Source organism: Phyllostomus discolor, chromosome 8 (assembly GCF_004126475.2).
Source record: "Phyllostomus discolor isolate MPI-MPIP mPhyDis1 chromosome 8, mPhyDis1.pri.v3, whole genome shotgun sequence".
Classification (NCBI taxonomy): domain Eukaryota; kingdom Metazoa; phylum Chordata; class Mammalia; order Chiroptera; family Phyllostomidae; genus Phyllostomus; species Phyllostomus discolor.
The window spans coordinates 14,812,031-14,834,169 of record NC_040910.2 but is presented as its reverse complement, the minus strand read 5'-3'; the positions used below and the strand labels follow the sequence as shown (position 1 = coordinate 14,834,169).

Here is a 22,139-nt window from a genome sequence, read left to right as displayed (position 1 = left end):
TTCCCTGCCTCACTTGGACCCTTTTATTCAATTATTCATTCATTTAACAGCTGTATACTAGGCGCCTACTATGTAGCCGGCGCCGTGCTAATGCTGAGGATACACAAATCAGGAATGCAGGGCCCCTTTCCCCATGAATCTCATTCCAGTAGGGAATGGGGGCCAGGAGCAGATTTACCGCACACTGCTGCGTGTTGAGCCACGGGGGGAGCTTTGTATGAAAAAGATGTATATATAATACATATGCTGTGTAAACAAGTAATGCAGTAGGTAGAGAGGTGCCATAGAAGTAGTCATAAAAGTGCTTTGGGACAGAGCAGGGGAAATGACTCACTCTGCCCCGGGGAACTGGGGAGGCTTCAAGGTGAAATCTGAGATAGGGCTTGAACAGGAGCCCGCCTTTGCTGTGTGGGAGAGCAGGGCGGGGACTGCCTTCTGGGGTAAGGGGCACGGTTGACTCACCAGCATGGACAGCTTGGTAGGAACTAGTTTGTTCCCAACAGGGCGAGTGGCTCACTCTGAGGGGCCTTTGCTGGTGGGAGGTGACAAGGGGGCTGAAGGTGGGGCGGTGGCTGCAGCCGGGAGGCAAAGGACCTCAGAAGCCACGTGAAGGAGCTGGGCCTTCGGGAGCTGGTAGGGCAGAAGACGAGACGTGGTCAGAGTCGTGCCTTAGCAAGACCATCCCGGGACCTGTGCGGAGGGGCTGTTGGAATGGAGAGAGGGTGGTAGCGAAGAGACTGTTCGGGAAGCGTTTGCAAAAATCCTGATGAGAGCAGATGAGTCCGTTAAGGCAATTGGGCTCCTTTTTCCTTTTGTCTTGGTTTCCAGAAGGTTTTGAAAACCAAAAAAGAGAAAAACTTTACATACACACATGCCCGTGTTAGCTTCCGAATTGTTGTCTACACACACACACACACACACACACACAACTGGAAAATGAGATCTTTTTGTTAAACCTGCAGTTCGTGACCCTGGTGGTCGCCGGACCAGCCCGTTCGGTGCACCGAGACGGGGATGGAGCACAGGACCTGTGTCTCAGAACCAGGCTGTAACATGGGCACCCCACAGGACACCGGCCACCGTCCCTGCAGCAGCCTCCTTATGTGGGGTCACCCTCATTCTGGCTGATGCATGGAGATTAGAACTGGCCTGCGCATCAGGCTTTAGAAGTATTTCTTCATCAGTAGGTTCACAGTCGAACTATTTGAAGGTATTTTTGAAAACTTCTGATCATCAAGAACTGGGGACAAAAACATGCTCCTCTCTTCTGGAATGCCTCTAGGGGACCTGCGGCCGCGGCTGGCTGCTCTCGGTGACCATGTGGGCCAGTTCTGCTTCAAAAAGGCAGACCACTGACATTTAAAAGCCCGTCCTTGCTGGGTGCCCATCCCGCGCAGATCTCACTCTAGAACTAGACGGACAGCTCTGGGTGGCTGAGTGGATGTGTTGAGAGACAGAGAGAGGACAGAGTCACAAAGATTCTGAGGGAAGATCAACAGCTTCTGGTGAACGGTTGGATGTGTTGAAAGTCCATGGGGGGAGGAATCAAAAGAGTTTCTGAGGTTTCTCCCAGGGCATTTGGGTGGAACCACTCACAGGCAGTGTGGGAGATCGTGGCATCTGCTGAGCTGCTCCCGGCCCCGGGAAGAGGGGAGTGGGCCTTTGACTTCAGTCCTTGTTTTGTCAAAGTCACGCTGCTGCCCCGGACGGAGCCTCCATCCATCCCCACAGCCTCATCCAGCTGTGATTTCAAGTTCACGCACGGGGACAGGGCTCCCCATGGCTTCTGGTTGCCTTGGTGCATGCAAAATGAAAACAGGTGGCCACTGTGCGTGCAGACAGCAAGTGGGAAGAGGAGCTGATCCTTGGACAGGGCTTGGGGTCCAGGCGCGGGCAGGGAGGTGGCTCATCAGTCAGGGACGCCAGGGGGTGGCTCTGGTCTGCCCCACCGCCGCTTGCTGCAGGCTGTTCCTCCTGCTTCGCCGCAGCCCGGGCTTCCTAGCCGTGAGAGTTTCTCAAGGCCGGTGGAGGGGATTAGACTTTTCATGATGCTTCAGTTGCTCAAGTACATGACTAATGCTTGAAAGAATTAAGAGACTTCTTTATTTTTAATTGCATCTCCTTGTTTGGTATGTGACTCAGTTAATTCATTCTGGTTGTGAATGTATCAGGAGACCCTGTACCCCCTTGACCTCTGCTTGTAATTATTGCTGTCATCCTGCTTTGAAGCACTGTTTTGATTACACACTGAACCGCCCTCTGGCCACTGCGTGGCTGGCAGGCCCACTGCTCGGACTCGAGGACAGTCGTCTCAGAGTGGTTCTTGTCCTCAGCAGGTCGATGGCTTTTCTGTTCACTTCCTTTCCTCCAGAATTCTGCTCTTTCCCCTTTAGAAGGTCTTAGTCGTACATTCCAACTTGAACAAGAAGACTGGCGCTTGTCTCTGAGACTCAAAGATCAGGGTGGGCCATTAACACAGAGAGATCAATCAATGTGCCTTATCATGGTTGGCGTTGTCAGCAGGTGCCTCACAGCAAACGCTGTTGCAATTCTGCCGTCATCCCAGCAGTGCCCACTCACCCCTCTTTCCAAACACACCTGGGCCTGTGTCTCCTTCCCTGGGATTGTACTGTCTGGCAAGTCTGCATTCAAATGAAAATCGATCTAGTCAATGCACCCAAATACAGGTGGCAGCCTATGTTTGGGAAGCAGTTTTAACCAAATGGTGTGAAATAAAGTTCTTTGTTCCAGTGTTTTCTCTGAGGGGTGGTCTGAGAATTTCCATCTGCTTGGATCCTATGAGAAGTCTTTCCTGCCACGTAATCATCACCACGGGGTACCCAGCTCCATAAAGCAGGGCTGTGCTATAAGAAGATTCACAGTAATTGACCGGGGTCAAGGACGAGATACTAACCCAGTAAATTATTTGTCTTCCTCAAAGGAAGACCTAAGGGCCTTTCAGTGGTCCAGGCAGCTGTCCCCGTGGAAGCACCCATTCCCCTCTTTCTGGTACTTTCTCCATCACCTGTCTCCTCGTACTACTATAGAAGGGATGTCTGTATGATCCACTGACGTTCAGGGAGAAGAAATAAGGCTAAGAGAATTAAAGGTAATCCTATGGATGATGAGAACATAAAATGTTTTTAAGGTGACAGAGGCTCTATTAACATCCATTTATTTCATTCGTGGCTGGGAATTCACGTGCAGATAACTCGGGTCACTCACCGTTCTCCCAAATATAATGCGGAAACGCAGGTCGTGCACTTTTGCCTTGGAGAGTTTTATGCGGAAGAGTGTGTGCGTCGGTTCACACCACTGTAACAAAACAAGGTAAATGCATTTCTCACAGTGCAGGAGGCTGCGGGTCTAAGATCAGGGTGCCAGTGTGGGCGTGTGAAGGCCCCCTTCTGGGTCACAGACTGTCCACTGTGACTCCCACGTGGAAGGAGTGAGGGAGCTCGGTGCAGCTTCTTGTATAAGGGCACCAACCCCACTCGTGGGGGCCCCACCCTCAGGACCTAAGTATGTGCCGGACTGCACCTCCCGACACCATCGCCTGAGGGACTGGGGTCTGCACCTAATGAATGTGGGGCACAGGCATTCAGATCAGAGCACGCAGCTTGCACTCGTCATCCCTGAGTGTCTGTAGAGTAAGTTCCCGAGCAAAGGCGTTGTGGTGCCCTTTTGAACGTAGGGGAAAACTTCTCATCATGAAGGGCAGTGAAAGCGTATTTCCTTCCAAGGGATTGAACCATTTGTTTGTGCATCAGAATTTGAGGCTCAGCATTCTTGATTTACTGTCTTGTGGCAAAATCTACACTTGTGGAATTCCTACTTGCAACTCAACCATCCAGCAGTCTTTTACTGAGTGCTGACTACAGAGGGGACGCAGTGCCAGACCATGCTCCCAGCCCAGCAGAGGTGTCAAACTCCTTTTCACCGGGGGCCACATCAGCCGCGTGGTTGCCTTCAAAGGGCCAAATGTCATTTCAACTCCTTGAAAGTTAAGGAGTAGTTACATGTATACAGCCCTAAAATTATTTCGGCCCTTTGAAGGCAATGGTGAGGCTAATGTGACCCCTGATGAAAATGACTTTGACACCCCTGTCCTAGAGGGTTGGGTCGGCCGATCTTCAGTGACGAAAGCAAGGGAATGCTGGAGACTTGGCCGCCACATCACGTCTCTCAAGGGCAACCTTCTTAGGGGCAGTAAATGAGCGTGCAGACCAGCGCTCACACGGACTTGTCTGCAGTGACCAGCCACAGTCCCCAGACGGAGACCTCTGCTGGAATCCTGAGTGTTGACTGAAGTGAGATGTGTTCGTGTTGCCTTGTTTATTCCTCACAACGTTTCGTTGTTTTGGTCCAGAAACAGAAAAGCTCGTGCTAGAGGCAGGCAACGGGTTGCCATCCTGGAAATTCAATGACCAGCTCTTTCCCTGCGACGTGTGTGGGAAGGTTTTCGGCCGACAGCAGACGTTGTCCCGGCATCTCTCGCTGCACACAGGTGAGTCAGGCCTCGCTGCTCTGCCCTCCCCCATCTGATCCCCAGCTCCCCTCTCGTCCAGAAGCTGAGAGAATGAAAACACGAAGTGGGGGGCATGTTTTCATCCCAGCCTTCTCAAGCCATTCTACCAGCCAGCTTCAAACAGAGCCCTGGAAAAGGTTTTTTATTTGTGCTGAAAGGACTCACAGAGTTCAAGGAGGATCGATGGGAAAGGATGCACACGTGGGCATATCCCGGTAAAATTCCTCTACGTTAAGGAATTTATTGCTCTTCTTGGCCCGGGAGATGGGTCTGCACGCCATCCTCTTGGGCTCATCTTACTGTTAGGCAGGCGCAGTGGGGACACAGAGCACTTCGGTGGAGGAGCAGTTCCTGTCTTTATTTACATAGTACCGTAAAGACTCTGTGTGGTGGGCGAGGGAAAACAACCAAATGAAGGAGGAAAGGAGAAATAAATGTTAAATTAATCAATGCAGCAAAATCAAGTGAAGGTAAAAAGAACTATGGTAAAGACCCCGGCAGGCTAGCCCAGTTGGTTAGAATATTGTCTGGATACGCCAAGGCTGCAGGTTCGATCCCTGCTCAGGGCACACCCAAGAAACAACCAGTGAACGCATCAGTAAGTGGAACAACGAAGCTGTGTTTCTCTCTCCCCCACCTTTCCTCTTTCTGAAATCAGTTTTTAAAGAGTACGGTAAGATCAATTGTGAACATAAACTAGGATGGAAATAACAAAATGACCTTTTCCATTTTTGCACTGAAGACCCAACTTTTTAAAAGTTCAGATGTAGCTTATTTACAGGAAATGCAAAACAAAATGATAAAGAAAATAAACAGAGGTTTTGCTTATCCCATGAAATCAAAAAGAAGGCAAGGCGGGCAGTATTAGTATGGCCTGATTAATTTTCTTTTTATATAAGTTTTATTGTTTTTAACCTTAAATATTAAACCACAAGACAAAATTTAGTCACATACTTGGCCACAAAAAAAAAAAACCCTTCAACATGAGTGGACGTTTTATAGGCCACATGCACTGCGCATGCTTAAATGAAATTTAAAGTAGCCAAAGGTCGATAAAATGTCCTGCCTAACCAGGTCAAAGAACAGGAAGGAAATCAAAACGCAAATTGTAGACGTCTAGAAGGAGTGGAAAGGGGAACACTTCATACCTACACCTTCATCAGAACCAACAGCTACAGTTCTGATCGGAGGAAAATTCAGAGGCCGCCTATAATAATAATGGTGCCTACGTGTGGTATAAAAAACCTCTTCTGTGTTCTTCCCGGAGAAGTAGATAAGAGAGGTCTGTCTGTTTTGTCTTTTAAGGCAAGCTCAGTATTGCAGAGGAAGAACACGGAGGGTGGGAAACGAGGTGGTTTTTGTCTTCTGCGACCATGCGTTCCCTTTGGCTGTACAGGAAAAGCAAAGCCTGCTCCTTTCTCTTTAATTTGCTTGATTAACCAAATGAATTCAGACCGCCGCTCTGGAAACAGGCCTGAAACACTGTCAGTTTTAGGAGAGACTTTCCATTAAGAAATTAATTGAAATTTTCTATTTTATTTATGTAAAATGTAAATGTCTAATTAAATTATTTCATGCAGGTCTTTTTTTTCCTTTAATTTCATTAGTTTTTTTTTTTATGTCTTGGCTGACCCTGGCCTGGAGCTTAGGAAAAACGATGGGGCTTCTTTTACACACCCGTCTGGTGAACACCGTGTTTCCCTCTCTCGCCCCCAGCGTAGCACCCACCACCCCTGGCACACGGGGAGCCATTTGCACACTCACGCACAACACACTATGCTTTTAGCTCATCTTAGCCTGAGGGCATCCAGGAGAAAGCAGCTGGTCCAGTTGCCCTGGGACTTTCTTTCACCTTTGGAAGTGTTAATACAGGTGTGCCCTGCTGGGTAAAGGCTTTTTAGATATCTGCAATCCCAAGGCCTTCCCTTTGTCCTCACCTGAAACGAGACACGGGAGCTCCCCTTTCCTGGGTACCGTTAAGTGGTCTCTGGCCAGGTGTTGGGATTTCCTTTCTGAGGTCAGCGGGGGTCCTTTCCTTTTCCTTCTCCCCCAGAGGAAAGAAAATACAAATGCCACTTGTGCCCCTATGCTGCTAAGTGCCGTGCGAACCTGAACCAGCACCTGACCGTGCACTCGGTGAAGCTGGTGAGCACGGACACTGAGGACATCGTCAGCGCCGTCACCTCCGAAGGCAGTGATGGGAAGAAGCACCCTTATTATTACAGGTGAGCCGTGGCTGGAACCCAGTGGGCCAGCCTTCCCGACACTCCCTGCCCATCCGAGAGGCAGGCGTGACAAGGCCCCTCCGCTCCGTCGTCAGCACGTGGGCCTGTGTGTTTCAGGTTGCTTTGCTCAGATCGGGCCCTGCAGCTGCAGCATCTCCTCTCCTCGCTGGGTGCCCTGCTGGAGTTCACTGAAAGGGAAATGGCCTTGAGGTGGCTCCCAGGGGTGGAGCTGCAGCAAGTGGCAGGGCTCTGGGGATGCTTAGCGTATAGATTGTGCTTCTGGTCAGCTCCTTCCTTTGCAACTGAGCACCACGCTGCTTCCTTGGGGTTGTCCTAAGGAGAAAAAACTGGGACAAATAAACCTGAGAGCCCTGAAGCGGGGTATATTTTCCCTGAGTCATGTTGTCCTTCAGCGCCTGGATTTTATGGGTTTTTTTCCCCCAAACCCAACCATAAATCCAAGTTTGGTTTGCTTGCCATAAAACCCCAAGTTCCAGGCTTTTTACCAAAGCTCGTCCACGAGAGAGGCTGTATGGGTTGGTAGAAACTTGCCTTTGCACCAACTGTCTCCAGGGACGGTGGCTTCCGTCAGGGCTTGTCACAGGCAGGAGCACTGTCCCACGACCTGTGCTTGCATTCCCACACGGAAGGTTGCGGACGCCGCAGAGGCTCAAGGGTGCCACAGAGGCTCACGGGCGCGCAGGGCCCCTATCTCGGCAAGGCTGCTCTGCATCTTTTTGCCCGAAGGAATCCGTTAGGAGGCGTGCAGCATCTGGAATCTGTAATTTTTAATTACCTCTGTGATGATTTGGCATCATTAGAGCACGTATGGGATCGCTTCACCGTGCTGGCGCCAAATCCTTTTAGCGCGGTGACCACCTCCGAGGTGTCCCAGGAAGCAGAAGAGCTTCCTGAGGCCGAGCCCTTCGGTGGGCAGGACGCGTGTGCAGAGGTGCATTCTCCGTGTGCACTGGGTGTGAAGGGGTGTAGCTGCACTTAGACTATCACTCCTCTCTCTCTCCCCTCTTTCCTTCATCGCGCATACAGCTGTCATGTGTGTGGATTTGAGACCGAGCTCAATGTCCAGTTCGTCAGCCACATGTCACTCCACGTGGACAAGGAGCAGTGGATGTTTTCCATCTGCTGCACCGCCTGCGACTTCGTCACCATGGAGGAAGCAGAGATAAAGGCTCACATCGGCACTAAGCACACAGGTGACCATTCCTGCCAGTCGGTCTCCTCCATTCCCCGCCACCCCAGACTGCCTGCCCGTCCCCCCGCCTCCCGGCAGAAGCATCCTCATCGTCATGGGACACTGGCATCCCTTCCTCAGAAGGAAGGGCGTCCCCTAGGTAGCAGAACCGCACTTCCCTGTAGCCACTGCGCCATGGCCAGGCGCAGCCTCTGCGCCAGCTGAGCTGTTGGCTTGTCATCACCAGTGTCGTGGTAACAGCCACTAAGCTCTCCTGATGTCCAAGGCTGGCACCTTTGCACACTGGATCCCATGTAAGTAAGCCTCATAACGACCCTCTGAAGTCGGTACCATTGCTGCCACACGATAGAGGCCGAGAACGGAGGTGAGGTCTTCTGTCCCAGGCCACCGGGAGGGTGTGACTCCAGAAAGTCAGACCGGGACAGTTTTCACCCAGGAGCCTTCTCTCTGTATTGCTGCTCTTCTGGCGGCCCCATCACACAACCCTTGGCAAAGGCTGGACCTCCCTGGGTTGCTGGGCCAGGGCACTGCACATCTGCCTCTGCGGGCTCTGCTCCTCACCAGGAAACCGCAGCCCTGACACTCTCCGCAGTGACGCATGGCAGGCCTGTGTAGGGGCAAAGAAACCCGGAGTCTCCCGAGAGACCCCACTCACCCCCTAGGCCACGGCCTGAGACTTTGCCAGTGCTCGCCTCTCATTGCAGACTCTTGCCATCCTGGTTAACTTCTCCCATTTAATGATGTTAACATTTGACTTCGCCGTGCAATTATCCTCTCGCAAGTGATGGTTACAAATGACACCAGCGTGGAGTCATTATGTGAGAATGAGGAGGAGCTCCCTGCGTCTGCAGTGCTTACAAATTACGAGCTGAGGTTGCTGACTGCAGCCCCGGGTGCTGGGTCGGCCCCTCGCATTGTCGGCGCCGGAGGGATTCGGGAAGGCGAGTGTCCCCGACAGTTGTGCTGACGATGTGCGTGGCCGAGAAGGGTCTCGCTGTGCTTTCCTGGCCGCCTCGGTTCTGTGGTGCCAACAATAATAAAAGCTTGTTTATGCCAGTAAGTTGAGCAGCTCTGACTTGGAGGTCTGCAGAGAGCCGTTCTGCCGAGCGAGAAGGTGTCATTCTTACAGTCGGGTGTCTGACCGTAGCCACATTAGCACCGCGGGCTGCAGGTGAACTGGGAAGCCCATGTGGAAGACAGATGACACTCAGCAGTTGCAGAGTGGCTAATGGAGGGACAGGCCGGCCTCTCTCCCATTTCCACTGGCTTTTGGGATATTCTGTTTTATCCTCTCTCTCTCCCCACCATTCTTCTAACGTTCTCCACACCCAAGTATGCCTAAACCCAGCCGAGAACCTGCCTCCTCCTCCTCCCCATCCCACAGCCCCCTCCACCACCTCCCCACCTCAAGGAAACCATAGGACCACAAAGGCTGGAAAGAAGTTGGACTTGCTCTCCAGTTTTGTGACTCTCATTCTCTAACTTGATTGACCCGTCGCGGGAACAGGCACCTTTCCCTCCAGTGCCCTAGGGAATCTGCAGTGCTGTCCTGCTGCCTAAGTGAAGCTGTGATCTACAGGCTGAGCTTGAATCGGCACAGAACATTTTTATTCGGCCTTTCTCAGACTTCCTTGCTGACTACTCTTAGCCAAGGCCCGCGTAGGAATGGGGTACAAGCAGCTGTCCTCAGAATGTCCTCTTTTAGGTGTTTCTGCCGTGCTCCCTCCTTACTGTCTTTCTCCCACTCCCGGCCCCTTGGCCCTGCAGAGAGAGTCAGCACGGGGGAAATACTCCCTCTGGTGCTCACGTGGCTTCCTCAACTTCCTCAATGCAAATTTTGCTGCAGTTTTTTTTAACTTTTTTTAAAGATTTTATTTATTTATTTTTAGAGAGGGAAGGGAGGGAAATAGGGAGAGAGAGAGAGAGACATCAATGTGTGATTGCAGGGGGTCACGGCCTGCAACCCAGGCATGTACCCTGACTGGGAATTGAACCTGCGACACCTTGGTTCGCAGCCCAAGCTCAATCCACTGAGCTACACCAGCCAGGGCTATTTTGCTGCAATTTTTAAATATTGTAATAATGGCTTTGAGGACTTTGAGTAGCTATTTGAAAAATACAACTATCAACACCCTACTTCACACTGACACCAAAATAACTTACACAATCCCTGTTTACAACTTTGCCCTCAAAAGGCTTGAAGAAAATAGACTAGAATATTCATCAAACACAGTGAGAAAGATTTGTAAAATCTTACAGCATAATAAGAAATCAGAAAGGAAAAGAATTAAGAGATTGGATACATGAAAACTTTTTTTTTTGCAAAAGAAAGGAAGAAGAGAAGGAAACCTCCCCCCTAAAAAACATGCATTCTGAAAAATGTGTTTGTAAAAAAGGGCCAAAAAAGCCAATACATTTATATAGAAAGTTCACCTGGTAAGAAACACTTCCGGCCTCTAAGTGAAGAGTATACAAAGAACACGAACAGTCAACTTACAATACAATAACTGCTAGTCACTTCATAACGTAAGGCAAAATGTGCAACCTCCCTGAGCAGTCAAAGGGCATGTGTTATCCTGTCCAGTTAGGAGCACGTTTTACAGCATGACCCCGTGCTGCCGGATGCTGCTGGTGTGCCTGTGCCCACGGCCCTGTGGGTGGTGAAGCTCAGGGAAACTATTTAGGTGGTGTACACCAAGAGGCTCAAAACTGTAATGCTGTGTGACCAGTAATCCCGCTTCTGGGAAGGTGCCTGTAGGGAAGGAAATCTGGGAAGCAAATCTGCCAGCACACTGGTAATTTTAACCTAAAATTTCATCTTAAGGAAACATCCAAGTAGATAAGTAGGATAAGTCCACTCCTTGAGTCGGCAACACAGTCTCCCTGTGTTTTCTAGCTTAACGTAAAACAGTGAGGCAGCATTGAATTGGTTTAGGGAGAATTGACAGCTTAACGGCATTGAGTCTCCTGAACCGTGAATCATGCAGAGCACTCATAGTATTGTGGTTTTTTATTGTTGTTCAAGTACGGTGGTCTCCATTTTCCTGCCACTGCTTTACCCTCCCCTCCCACCCCTACCCCCCATCCTCAATCCTACCCGCCTCTGACTTTGTCCGGGGCCCTGTAGCAGACTTCCCCCACCCTGCCGTTATGTTATTGTCGTTGTGTATTTACTTATGTATCTTGTTATAAACCTTACATTATTCCTGGTTCTTAAAACAAAATTAGTTTTATGACCTTTGAAAGAGATTTCAATAATAAGAAAAACCCACATATTTACTCATAAATACTCTTCCTGGTACTCTTCCTTCTTTTGTGTACATCTGTTTTTATATTTGGTGTCATTTTTCTTCTGTCTGGAGAATTTCTTTTCACATTCCTTGAAATTCAGGTCTGCTGGTGATGAATTCTTTCAGCTTTTTTATATCAGATTTTGTTTTTTCTGCCTTTGTTTTTGAAATATGTTTTCATAGTTGTTTCAGTGCCTTAAAGATGTTGTTCCACTACTTCTCACTCGCATTGTTTCCAGGGAGAAATCTGCTGTCATCCCTATGTTTGTTCTCTGCACATAATGTGTCCTTTTTCATCTGGCTGCTTTTAGTATTCTTCTTCATCACTGGTTTTGAGCAATTTGGTTATGACATCTCTTGTACAAATGTCTTCATCTTCCTTCTGCTTGGAACTCATGGCGCCTTTTGGATCTATGTGTGTAGGTATTTCTCAAATTTGACAAGTATTTGGCCTTTTCAAATATTTTTTCTGCCATCACCACTTTATCAGAGACACCAATTAAATTTATATTAAGCTTCCTGAAGGCCTCCCACAGTTCACTGAGGCTCTTTTTTTTATTTCTGTGATTCTTTTCTGTTTCATTTCGGATCGTTTCTATTGCTGTTATCTTCAAGTGCACTGGTCTTTCCTTCGTCTGTGTCTAAATTGCTAGTGATCCCATCCAGGGTGTTTTTCATCTCAGACATTGTCATTTTCATCCAGAAATCTGATTTGGGTTTTTTTTCTATCTTCTACTTTTCCACTTACCTTTTTTAACACATGGAATACAGTTATATTATTGTTCTTATGTCCTCATCTGCAAATTCTAACAACTGGGTCAGTTTTCATTGGTTGCTGTTCTCCCCATTCAGGTTGGGTTTTCTTCTTTCTTTGCATGCCTAAGAATTTTTATTTGGGTGTCAGACATTGTAATTTTTACCTTATTAGGTGCTGTATATTTTATATTCCTATAAATATTCTTGACCAGTTAAGTACTTGGAATCGTTTATCCTCTTGAGTCTTGCTTTTATGACTTGTCAGACGGGTCTGGCACAGCGCTCCATCTAGAGCTCATTATTACCCACTACTAAAAGATCCTCCTCAGTTTTCTACCCAATGCCCTGGGAATTATGAGGTTTTTCTTCCAGTCTGGCTGGTAGACACAGGCACTGCTCTCCAAACCTTTCACATGGCTCTTTTCCCCTCCAACACATGCTCCGATCTGTACTCGGCTGAATCCTCACGGTAGACCTTCTGTAGTCCTCTGAGTGTTTCCTCTCTGGTGCTCCCTCCTGCAAGGTGCCACCATGCTCATCCGCCAGACTGTCAGCTCTGCCTCCTCAAACCAGCGGGTGTTCCAGGCTCCTCCTCCACCCCCCACTCCCTACACTGCAGCCTGGAAGGATGCAGGGCAATCGTAGGGCCCCCTCTTTTCTTGCCTGCCTCTCAGGGATCATTTCTCACCATTGCCTGATGTCCAGGATTGTGAAAACTATTGGTGGATATGTTCTGTTTTTTTCCGTTGTTTCATAGTGGTGGTCAATTCTATCTCTGATACTCTATCTTGAATGGAAGCAAAAGTCCACCAGCACTAGATTTTAAGGATCCGTTGACTGTTTACCCCTGGCTTGGAGGGAGACTTCAGTGCCCTGATGAAGAGCGTGGATTCTAGAGTCAGACCAACTGACTGACCTGATGGTGCCTCCCTCCCCTCGTCTATAGAATGGGGTGATAACAGTTGTGCATCAGCAGTCATTTTCAGAGAACGAGACAAAGCAGTGAAAACATGACCGTTTCTGGAACTTGGTAACATCTTAGCTATTATTGTCATTTTATTTTAATTACTGTAAGACCTCCGTGAACACTCATCCAATGAACGAGTGCCTGCTCTTGGCACCAAGTACCGTGAGTGTCATTGCTGTGGGTGACTGGGACCTGGGACCCCAGTGGGTGTCCTGGCGGAGCTGGGAACCTCAGCTTGTGCTCCCTGGGTGACGATGTGGCCACGAGGCCCAGCCCACCCCCACTGCTGTCGTTCTAGGGTTTGCATCTCCTGAGGGACAACCTTGCGTTGTTTCATTTTGTAGGGGAAGACATGAAGACCCCGAGTGAATCAAACAGCCCCTCCTCGTCCTCCCTGTCTGCCCTGAGTGACTCCGCTAACAGCAAAGACGACTCGGACAGCTCCCAGAAAAACAAGAGCGGGAACAACCTGCTGGTCATCTCCGTGATGCCTGGGGGCCAGCCCTCACTGAACAGTGAGGAAAAGCCCGAGAAAGGTAAGGGAGCAGGTGGGTTGGCCTGTGCAACCTGCCCCTGCTGCCCCCCCACTCTGGGGGGATGACCCCTCGTCAGGAGTGGTGTTAAAAACAGGTACCGGGTCCGGGAACATTCCTGTCGGCTTGATCTGCACCCAGTCTGGGGTGGAGGGATGCGGCGTGTGACATCGCCTCCAGAGCTGTCACTTCTGTTACACTGAGACGCAGGGAGCAGTGCTTGGAAGGGTGTAACTGGGCTGAGGGGTGAAGAGAAAGGGGATCCCAGCCCCACTCTTGCCCTCTTGTCCCTCTGCCCCATGCACCTGTACACCCGGCTCCGGTCCTTCCAGGGTTCGAGTGCGTGTTTTGCAACTTTGTCTGCAAGACGAAGAACATGTTTGAGCGCCACCTGCAGATACACCTCATCACCCGGATGTTTGAGTGTGACGTGTGCCACAAGTTCATGAAGACTCCCGAGCAGCTGCTGGAGCACAAGAAATGCCACACTGTCCCCACCGGTGGGCTCAAGTAAGGAAAGCAAGTACAGAACCTTTTACTGTGTTGTTTTTAAACACCCCTTCCCCACCCTTCCCCTGTCCCTTTCCCAGAAGTTCTGGGGTCACAGAGAGGGAGAACTGGGTGCACAAGGGGAGTGAGGTAGGCACCTCGGCTGCCTTTAGCTGGGTATGAATTAGGCCTATCCCCAGGGGTCAGCAGACAGCAGCAGGAGAATCCATTGCGCCAGATGGCTTGTGGGAGCAGATCAGCACTCGGGGTAGACCCCTCCTACACTGCTTGAGTTTTGTTCAGACTTGATATTAGTGTGCTTGGGCTGGTGTCCCCAAGTGTAAGTCATTACACTGTCACTGCAGTTCTGTTTTTTAAGGTGATTTGCCACGTATCTTTAAATAAGCATTTCAAGGACTCCATCCACACCCCTCCCCAAATACTGGGACTTGGCCCGTTTGAACAGGCTGGAGACCACATTTTTCATTCAAGGCCCGTGTGCCTCCTGAAACATGCCTTATGCCTTCCCGGGAACTGGCTTTGGTATCTCCCTGCCTGAGGTCTGACCTTTCAGTCACGTTACTCACAGGTCACCACCCCCCACCCCCACGCACGAAGACCTGGACAGTTAGCGTGGTCACTAAGCAGCATGTGCAAGAAGCCCCCTGGTCCGAAGTGAGGCTAATCAGTTCTTAGCAAATGCGCTGTGTGTCCGGCTTGATGACCGGTGCTACAGGGCAAACGAGGAGTAAAACCTGACTTCCACCCTCAGGAGGTTTATGGCCCACCACAACCAGAATTCAGTCTGCCAGCGATTCTGAAATCGGGTCCCTGTTCACAAGGCACTCGGGGGCTAGAAGAGGAAGAAGCTTATGTCGGGCACAGAAAGACCCACCATTTTCAAGGCACAATTGTTCATGTTTAGCTGAAACGATTTTGTAATTTCATTACCCAAAAAAAAGAATGAAAAATCACATTTTACGTAATACAAGGGCGGGGGGACCCTTGGTTTAAAACATTTTGATTTTTGAAACTCAGGACTTGCCAGAGGGGTGGCGTCACTGTCCTGAGTGGGTGCGGGCCGGAGAGACCCAGGACCCTGGGAGTCGAGCGCTGGGGCCGCACACAGGGGTGCCTCCCCCCAGCTCCTGCCTGGTCAGACACCTGCCCAAGTAGGAGCTGGGGAGCAGCCCCCCTGCTGTGGAATTCCATTTTGTTTTCCTCTTGGGCATGCTTAGGTGGGAGGGGGAAGGGAGGTCGCCAGGGATGGGGGAGGGGCGGTTATAATCCAAGACAACGGGAAACTGGGGAGTTCGATTTGGTTTGTTCCCACTGCCCCTTCCTAAACATTTGTGCACTCTTATTTAAAAAGAAAGGCCATGTATATCTGTGGTTGCACTAGCGTCCCCTGCCCTTCCCAGTAGCCCCGCCACAGCCACCAACCCTGCGTCTGGCCCGTCGGGGCCCTGCCAGCTAGCCTTTCCTCCGGGACCCCACGGTCCCTCCCGAGCCCCGAGCTGCTGGGGAGAACGCACAGTGAGCGCTGATGCTTTTGCCGGTACATACACTTCCCATGCGGTGCTAACGGTCCCCTGTGTAATAGTTTATGTTCTAGGATGACCAAGTAGAAGAATACTTTGAAAAAATTGATTATGCCTTCTGGCTATACAGTGAGTCTTTGTTTTCGTTTCGTTTCGTTTTTGTTTTGTTTTCCCTTTGCCGCCTCAGAGAATTAATTTGCCTGAGAGAGTGCCGTGAGGACAAATAGCGGGGCCCCGCCACACCCTTAGCGCTTGCCCTGAGTCACAGAAACGTGCTTAAAGTGAAACGGACTGCCGATGTCTAAGTTGCTTTTCTGTGATGGAACTGCTTGTACTCTATATCCTGTTCATAATGCAGATCGAATAAGATTATACTATTATTTTTCTTTTGCCGTAGCTCAGGACAGTGGTGAGTTTCAGACTCCTCTAGGTAAGGCCCAGCTTGGCGTAGGGGTTGTGTGTGCACCTGACCTGGGAATGGGCTTTTATTTCTCTCGTGTGCACTCTTCTGTGAGCTGAGGTTCAAAGGCTAACGGCGGGCTGGGCGCTGAGGAGCAGTGCACGGTGCACTGGGTCGTGCTGGGCTCTGCTGAACACCTCTCCAAACCCTCAGGGGACAGCTCACTCCCGGGCCCTGCCCTGCGGGCACCCGGCGAGAGCTGGGGCAGCCACTTTTGCATTTGCATTCTGTTTGTAAAGAGAGCAAACACGCTACAGCTATCATATCAGCCACTGACTCGAGCCTGGCAGCTTCTCAAAGAGCAGAGTTTGTTGACATGCCCCCACTGCTCCCCCTAGCCCCTCTGGACAGCCAGGGGGCCTGGGGGGAGCGTAACCTCCCTGCGTAGGATGGAGAAACTGAGCCACCGAGAGGCCCAGGCTTCAGCCCAGGGCGTTTCCAGCTAGAGCCCAGTCAGGTGACGGAGCTGGGACCAGAATCTGCCTAAGTTACGTGTAGGACCAGTCCAGTGCCCACCATGTGTGAGTACTTACCAGGCACTGTACAGAATGCAGAAGAAATGTAAGATACGGTCCTGCCCGCTGAGAATTTATGACCCAGTTGGATTATTATTATTTCCACAATGTAATAATGTATGACCAACGTCTTCAAGCGTCAGACAGCAGGTGTCCCCTCTCCCTCCTCATCCCTCACTAGTCGGCGGGCTGGTGGGTGGGGCGTCCTTCTCCCATGGGCGTCCTGGTCCTCACCTCCCTCCCCCGGTGGAGAAACAGCCGTAGGAGACAGGTGCTACGAGCACAGACCTGTGTCCACACACACACACTCACACACACATACACGCAGGCCTTCTCATCCTAACCACCTCTCATAAGCACGACTCTGACCCTACAACTTTCTGTTTGCTGGAGGTAGCTTTCCCCCTGTAAGCTGTTCTTTAAAACTCTTAGCCTTTCTGCGTGTGCTTGGTGTGGTGCATGAAACGTCGATTCTTTGTGTTGCTCCCATCTAAAGGGGAGGTCGTGAGGGTTAGACCTCTGTTATGTCCAGTGGGGGGCGGGGAGGGCTCCGAGGGGCCGGGCGGGGAGGGTGGAGGGGAGCCACAGCTAACTTAATTCTCACCCTCTCTCTGCTCCCCATCCTGAGGGTCAGTGTCCGCTGCTCCCGCCAGGAGACCCAGAGCAGGCTGAGCCCACCTCGTCAGAGCTCCTCCTCCGTGGGGACGGCTCTGTCAGGAGAGAGGGCCCAAGGGGGTCGTCTTAAGCCCTAAGAGGCAGCAGGGCTGGGCTGGGCAGGGGCAGCCAGGCCGCAGGGTTTCCAGGGTGGCCGGTGAGGAGGGTGGAAGCGGGGCCGCGGCAGAACCTGTCCGGCTGACCCTCCCTGTCACCGCTTCCCCCGGCAGGTGCCCATTCTGCATTTATTCCACCAACCGCCCCGCTGCCATGGAGTGCCACCTCAAGACCCACTACAAGATGGAGTACAAGTGCCGGATCTGCCAGACGGTGAAGGCCAACCAGCTGGAGCTGGAGACGCACACCCGGGAGCATCGCCTCGGCAACCACTACAAGTGCGACCAGTGCGGCTACCTGTCCAAGACCGCCAACAAGCTCATCGAGCACGTGCGCGTGCACACCGGGGAGCGGCCCTTCCACTGTGACCAGTGCAGCTACAGCTGCAAGCGCAAGGACAATCTCAACCTGCACAAGAAGCTGAAGCACGCCCCACGCCAGACCTTCAGCTGCGAAGAGTGCCTGTTCAAGACCACACACCCTTTCGTCTTCAGCCGCCACGTCAAGAAGCACCAGAGTGGAGACTGCCCCGAGGAGGACAAGAAGGGCCTGTGTCCAGCCCCCAAGAAACCAGCCGGCCCCGGGGCCCCGCTGCTCATCGTCGGGAGCTCCCGGAACCTCTTGTCTCCCCTGTCGGTCATGTCCGCCTCGCACGCGCTGCAGACCGTGGCCTTGACGGCTGCCCACGGCAGCAGCTCGGAGCCCAACCTGGCACTCAAGGCCTTGGCCTTCAACGGCTCCCCTTTGCGCTTCGACAAGTACCGGAACTCGGATTTCGCCCATCTCATTCCCTTGACGATGTTGTACCCCAAGAACCACTTGGATCTCACATTCCACCCTCCCCGACCTCAGACCGCGCCTCCCAGCATCCCCTCGCCCAAACACTCCTTCCTCGCCTACCTGGGACTGCGAGAAAGAGCGGAGACTGTCTGAGGGCAGCCGCGTTCTGTACCAAAAACGAAGTGACAGAGACAGAAAAACCCACAGAACTTCAACACAACCCCAGCAGGTGTACGTTGCTGCAAAACCTACAGGCCCCCGAGGGCCTGAACCACGTGTACTGTATATCTTTAGTAAGGAATAGAGACCTGGCTCCGTGTGTATACCTATTGCATTGACCTGAAAGCTGCTTTATCCACCCTTCAGAGAGGTGACCTACTGCGTCCATCTACCTTCAGAGGCATGCCTCCCCGGCCACCCACATCCACTCTCAGCCCTCCTCCACACCTTATCCAAAAGGAATTTTGTCTTGTTAAACCCTAAAGAGAGTGTCCTTAATAGCAATCAGCACTTGTAAGCATATATACTGGTGCATTTTGTTTTCTGTTGGGTGAGTGGGGTGTGCGGGCGTCTGTGGATTCTGAACGAGAAAGCCGTGTGTCGTGTGCCATGAGATTTCGATTGCACATTTTTTTGTCCTGGCTTCTTTTGCAGCGATGAACGTGCTTTTCCCTCCTGGGTTGTTCATCCACTGCAGTCTCTCCCCGAGCTCCTCCACCCCCTTCCCCCCGCCGTTTTATGGCTACAGAGTGGTGGGGCCTGGCGCTTGGTCAATGAAGGAATAGGAGACGCCCACGATGCGGCTGGGGATTTCCGGCAGAGTGGAGACCTGGTACTCGGACCCTCTCCGGTGAGGAAGGCGCGAGGCAGCCAGAGTCCCATCTGGAGGAAACACCCCGCAGCACCGTGGCCCACACCACAAAACCTAAGTGTGTGTGTTCACACGTACACAACGTGTGTGGGACACACGCGGCGCCTCGTTTTTTTTAAGGGCAGATTATATATATATATGATGTATTAATTCAGTGGTTACCCTTTGTTTGCAGGAAAAAAAAAAAGTGTGAGTGAAAAATTTTATGGTTGATAAATCCAGCCAAGGAGATTAAAAGGGGTTTGGATCAATTCTGGGTATAAATGCTCAGACTAAAAAAAAAGAAATGGCAGTTTTGCACAGTGCTTTGGTCTTGCACTAGTTTTTGTTTCTCATCTGCAAAAAAAAAGGAAAAAAAAGTAAAACGAAAGGAAGCAATGTACCTTTTATACGGCACGAGCAGACTCTATGTTTGAAAACGTTGTCGCAACCTCGTTGACATGTAACCGCCCCACCACCAGGTGCTGTTCGGTCGTCCGGTCCCGCTCACGCCCCGAGAAGCACCCGCCGTGTCCGCAGGTCGCAGGCTCTCGCGCTAGTCAGTCTCCACGTTATCGATCATTCTGTATGCTATTGTGTCCGCGCCTGGTAGGCGTAACCTGCGAGGAGGCTAAGGTCACACTTGTTTAAAGCTCTTATTTTGTGGTCATTAAAATGGCAACTTACGTGCAGCACTTTATTGCAGCAAGGAGCAGATGTGATGGGTTGCATAGCTCTTGGCTCGTCTTTAAAAGTGATGGGTGATTTAAAAAGAAGAAAAAGAAAAGGATCTTTGGCTGAATATGTGAATGGCTTGTATTTTTGAGACAACAGAATTTCCTGTATGAGACAGGCCAAAAGAGCAGGAAGAAATGTGCTTTGTACAATGGCGGGAAGTTCGGAATGTAAAAGTTTCTGTATTATTTATCTGTTGAAGAACTGGTGGTGTGCAGGAGCGATGCTTCTTACTGCGCTGCTGTTTTCCATCAGGTGTTATCCTAGAGGTGGGATTTTTTTTTTTTTCCGTCTGTTTCACCAGGGGAAAATAAAAGCAACCCTGATTTTCTTCCTCTAGTCAGTCCGCTTCACTGAGAGCCCCCTGAAATGGGTACAGTTGTGCAGGAAACCAGAAGACTGTACCGCCTGCCCACACCAGGGTTCCCCACCACACACACACCCCTCCCGCCCCCCTACCCCCCCGCAACCGCCAGGCCTAGCGGGTCTGCTACACTTCTTCCCTTTGCCAGTCACCTGGCCCTGGCAAACCTGTTTACACTAAGGAGATGCCCCGGGGGCAGGGAGGCTGAGCCAGCCAGGGCGGGAGGCTCCTGCACCCTCGGCCGTTCTCCAGCAGACATTTGTTCTCGGCCATGTTTGAAATGCCGATCAACCTCGCCACGTCCATGTCTCAGTAAAAGACACTACAGACAATGATAATACACTCCAAGAATACCGGGCTAATGGGTGGGTTGGTTTTCTTTCATTTTTTTTTAAAGTTATGTCTTTATCCCCATATAATGGAGAATGTGCCACTTGGCTAATCATGTGCTTTCAAAATGACAAGTTCAGTGAGGACAGGGAAGAGGGCCACGATGACCCCACAGAGGCAGGCAGGAGAGGTTAAAACCCTAAAGGGTGGCCCTGACCGTGAGGACTGCAGTGTCACAGCATGCCACTTGTGCAATATGAGGTCCCAGGCTGAGACCCTCAAGATCGGGAGGGGTGTTGGAAGGAGACGTTCACTGTCCGAATGCCATGCATTTCACGGCTTGCCACTGAACTTGTATTTGAATGACTTCGTTATGCTTAATGTAATTGGGCAACTTTTTTAGCACTTTGGAAAGAGTCATCAATCTTTCTGGTAAATTATAAAAGTTTTCTGAGTGAGAAAAGGTGTGTTTGGAGTTTGTTTGACTTTTTATATTATTATTATTATTATTGTTATTAATAAAGAAAAGATCTACAGCATTTTTCAGACTCCACTGAGATACTATGTACCCCTGGATTTGGTTTGCCGTTTGATACTCAGGGGAGGACGTGTCCTACGGAGGATGTCCTTTCCGTGTAAAACACTAACGTCTTTGAGAAGTTCACCTGCCAACTAACTTCAGTTGTTTTCACTATGCATTCTTCGATGAAAGCTAGCTTATTTTTCCATATAGTAACGCAGTTAGTGTTCTCAGCACTTTTCCTTCTTCTGTCCTTTTTTTAACCCCTCATATTATGCTCAGATGATCATACTATCAAGGTTTGTGTACATTACTGAAAATTTGTATTGTATAAAGCTTTTTGCATTACAAGGCTGTACAGGGTCATTTTGACAGTAACTGGTATATTCCTTTGCATCTTATGTTGCATTGCCAATTTCTAGTGTATCCAGTTTGGAAGTATAATATACTCTAATTAAAAAAAAAGGTTGGCTATACTCTTGTTTCTTTTTCTTTCTTGGTTGCCATCCTTGACTACTTGTTAGTCTCAGGGCTTGGTTTGTCTTGCATTGTTCTGACTTTTACTTTTCAGTGTATTTGAAATGAGTTTAGGAAATAACGCACTACTAGTTATAACCATCACAAAATGCAGGTCTTGAACAGCCATGCTATCATGCAGACTGTCACTGTGTTAGTCATTAATTAGTAGCCATTAGGTCGAGAGCATATCCATCATGCAGGGCAGTGGCAGGGCAGCTCCTTCCTGAAATTGCTTAGTGACATTTAAACGTGTCCACCAGCCTTACCCCCTCCTGCTTAACATCATTTTAGTGACCCCACAGCCGAAGGGGCGGAGGGTGGGGGGCAGGGAACAGATGCATAATTCTATTTGTCTTAATGAAGTTTGGCAACTGTCAGATTGTAAGGGGGGTGGGGGGAATGGCATGTTTTGAAAGCTAAATAATAATCTCTCCAAATGCAATTAATAGTCCATTCAAAAGAAGTTACCAGAGAAAGAAACTGAGGCCAAAAAAGAAAAGAAAAATACATTAGGTTAAAACAATAATTTTTTCAAATCCATTTTAAAGTTCTATTGTTAGAGACCTTCCCCCATGAATCTATAATGATTGATAAAAAATATAAAGGGGCAAAATGATATTTTGCTTGGTTCACAACTTGCATATTTATAAATATAATGTCCTCTGCTCATTGCAAGAAATTATGAATTGCCCCACTCTAACATTCAAAAAGATCAAATTTACCTTTTACTTAATGAGATAACGTAGGAAAAGC

The 22,139-nt window shown here is 50.0% G+C and overlaps 1 protein-coding gene across 8 annotated transcripts in view; it reads left to right on the top strand.

Moving 5' to 3' along the window:
• The window catches only part of ZNF827 (zinc finger protein 827), a 157,650-nt gene extending 136,307 nt beyond the window's left edge, over positions 1–21,343 (top strand). For 2 of the 8 annotated variants that reach the window (XM_028519080.2, XM_036031852.1), the window contains 6 exons: positions 4,370–4,507; positions 6,582–6,753; positions 7,801–7,967; positions 13,324–13,515; positions 13,845–14,022; positions 17,402–21,343. In XM_028519080.2, coding sequence (XP_028374881.1) covers positions 4,370–4,507; positions 6,582–6,753; positions 7,801–7,967; positions 13,324–13,515; positions 13,845–14,022; positions 17,402–18,221 — 1,667 coding nt within the window. In that variant the 3' untranslated portion in view covers positions 18,222–21,343. Of the gene's footprint in view, positions 1–4,369; positions 4,508–6,581; positions 6,754–7,800; positions 7,968–13,323; positions 13,516–13,844; positions 14,036–15,604; positions 15,672–15,939; positions 15,973–17,401 lie in introns of those variants that run through there. The other 6 variants (XM_028519081.2, XM_036031854.1, XM_036031853.1 and 3 more) reach the window with 6 other exon arrangements.
• The last annotated feature ends 796 nt before the right edge of the window (positions 21,344–22,139 follow it).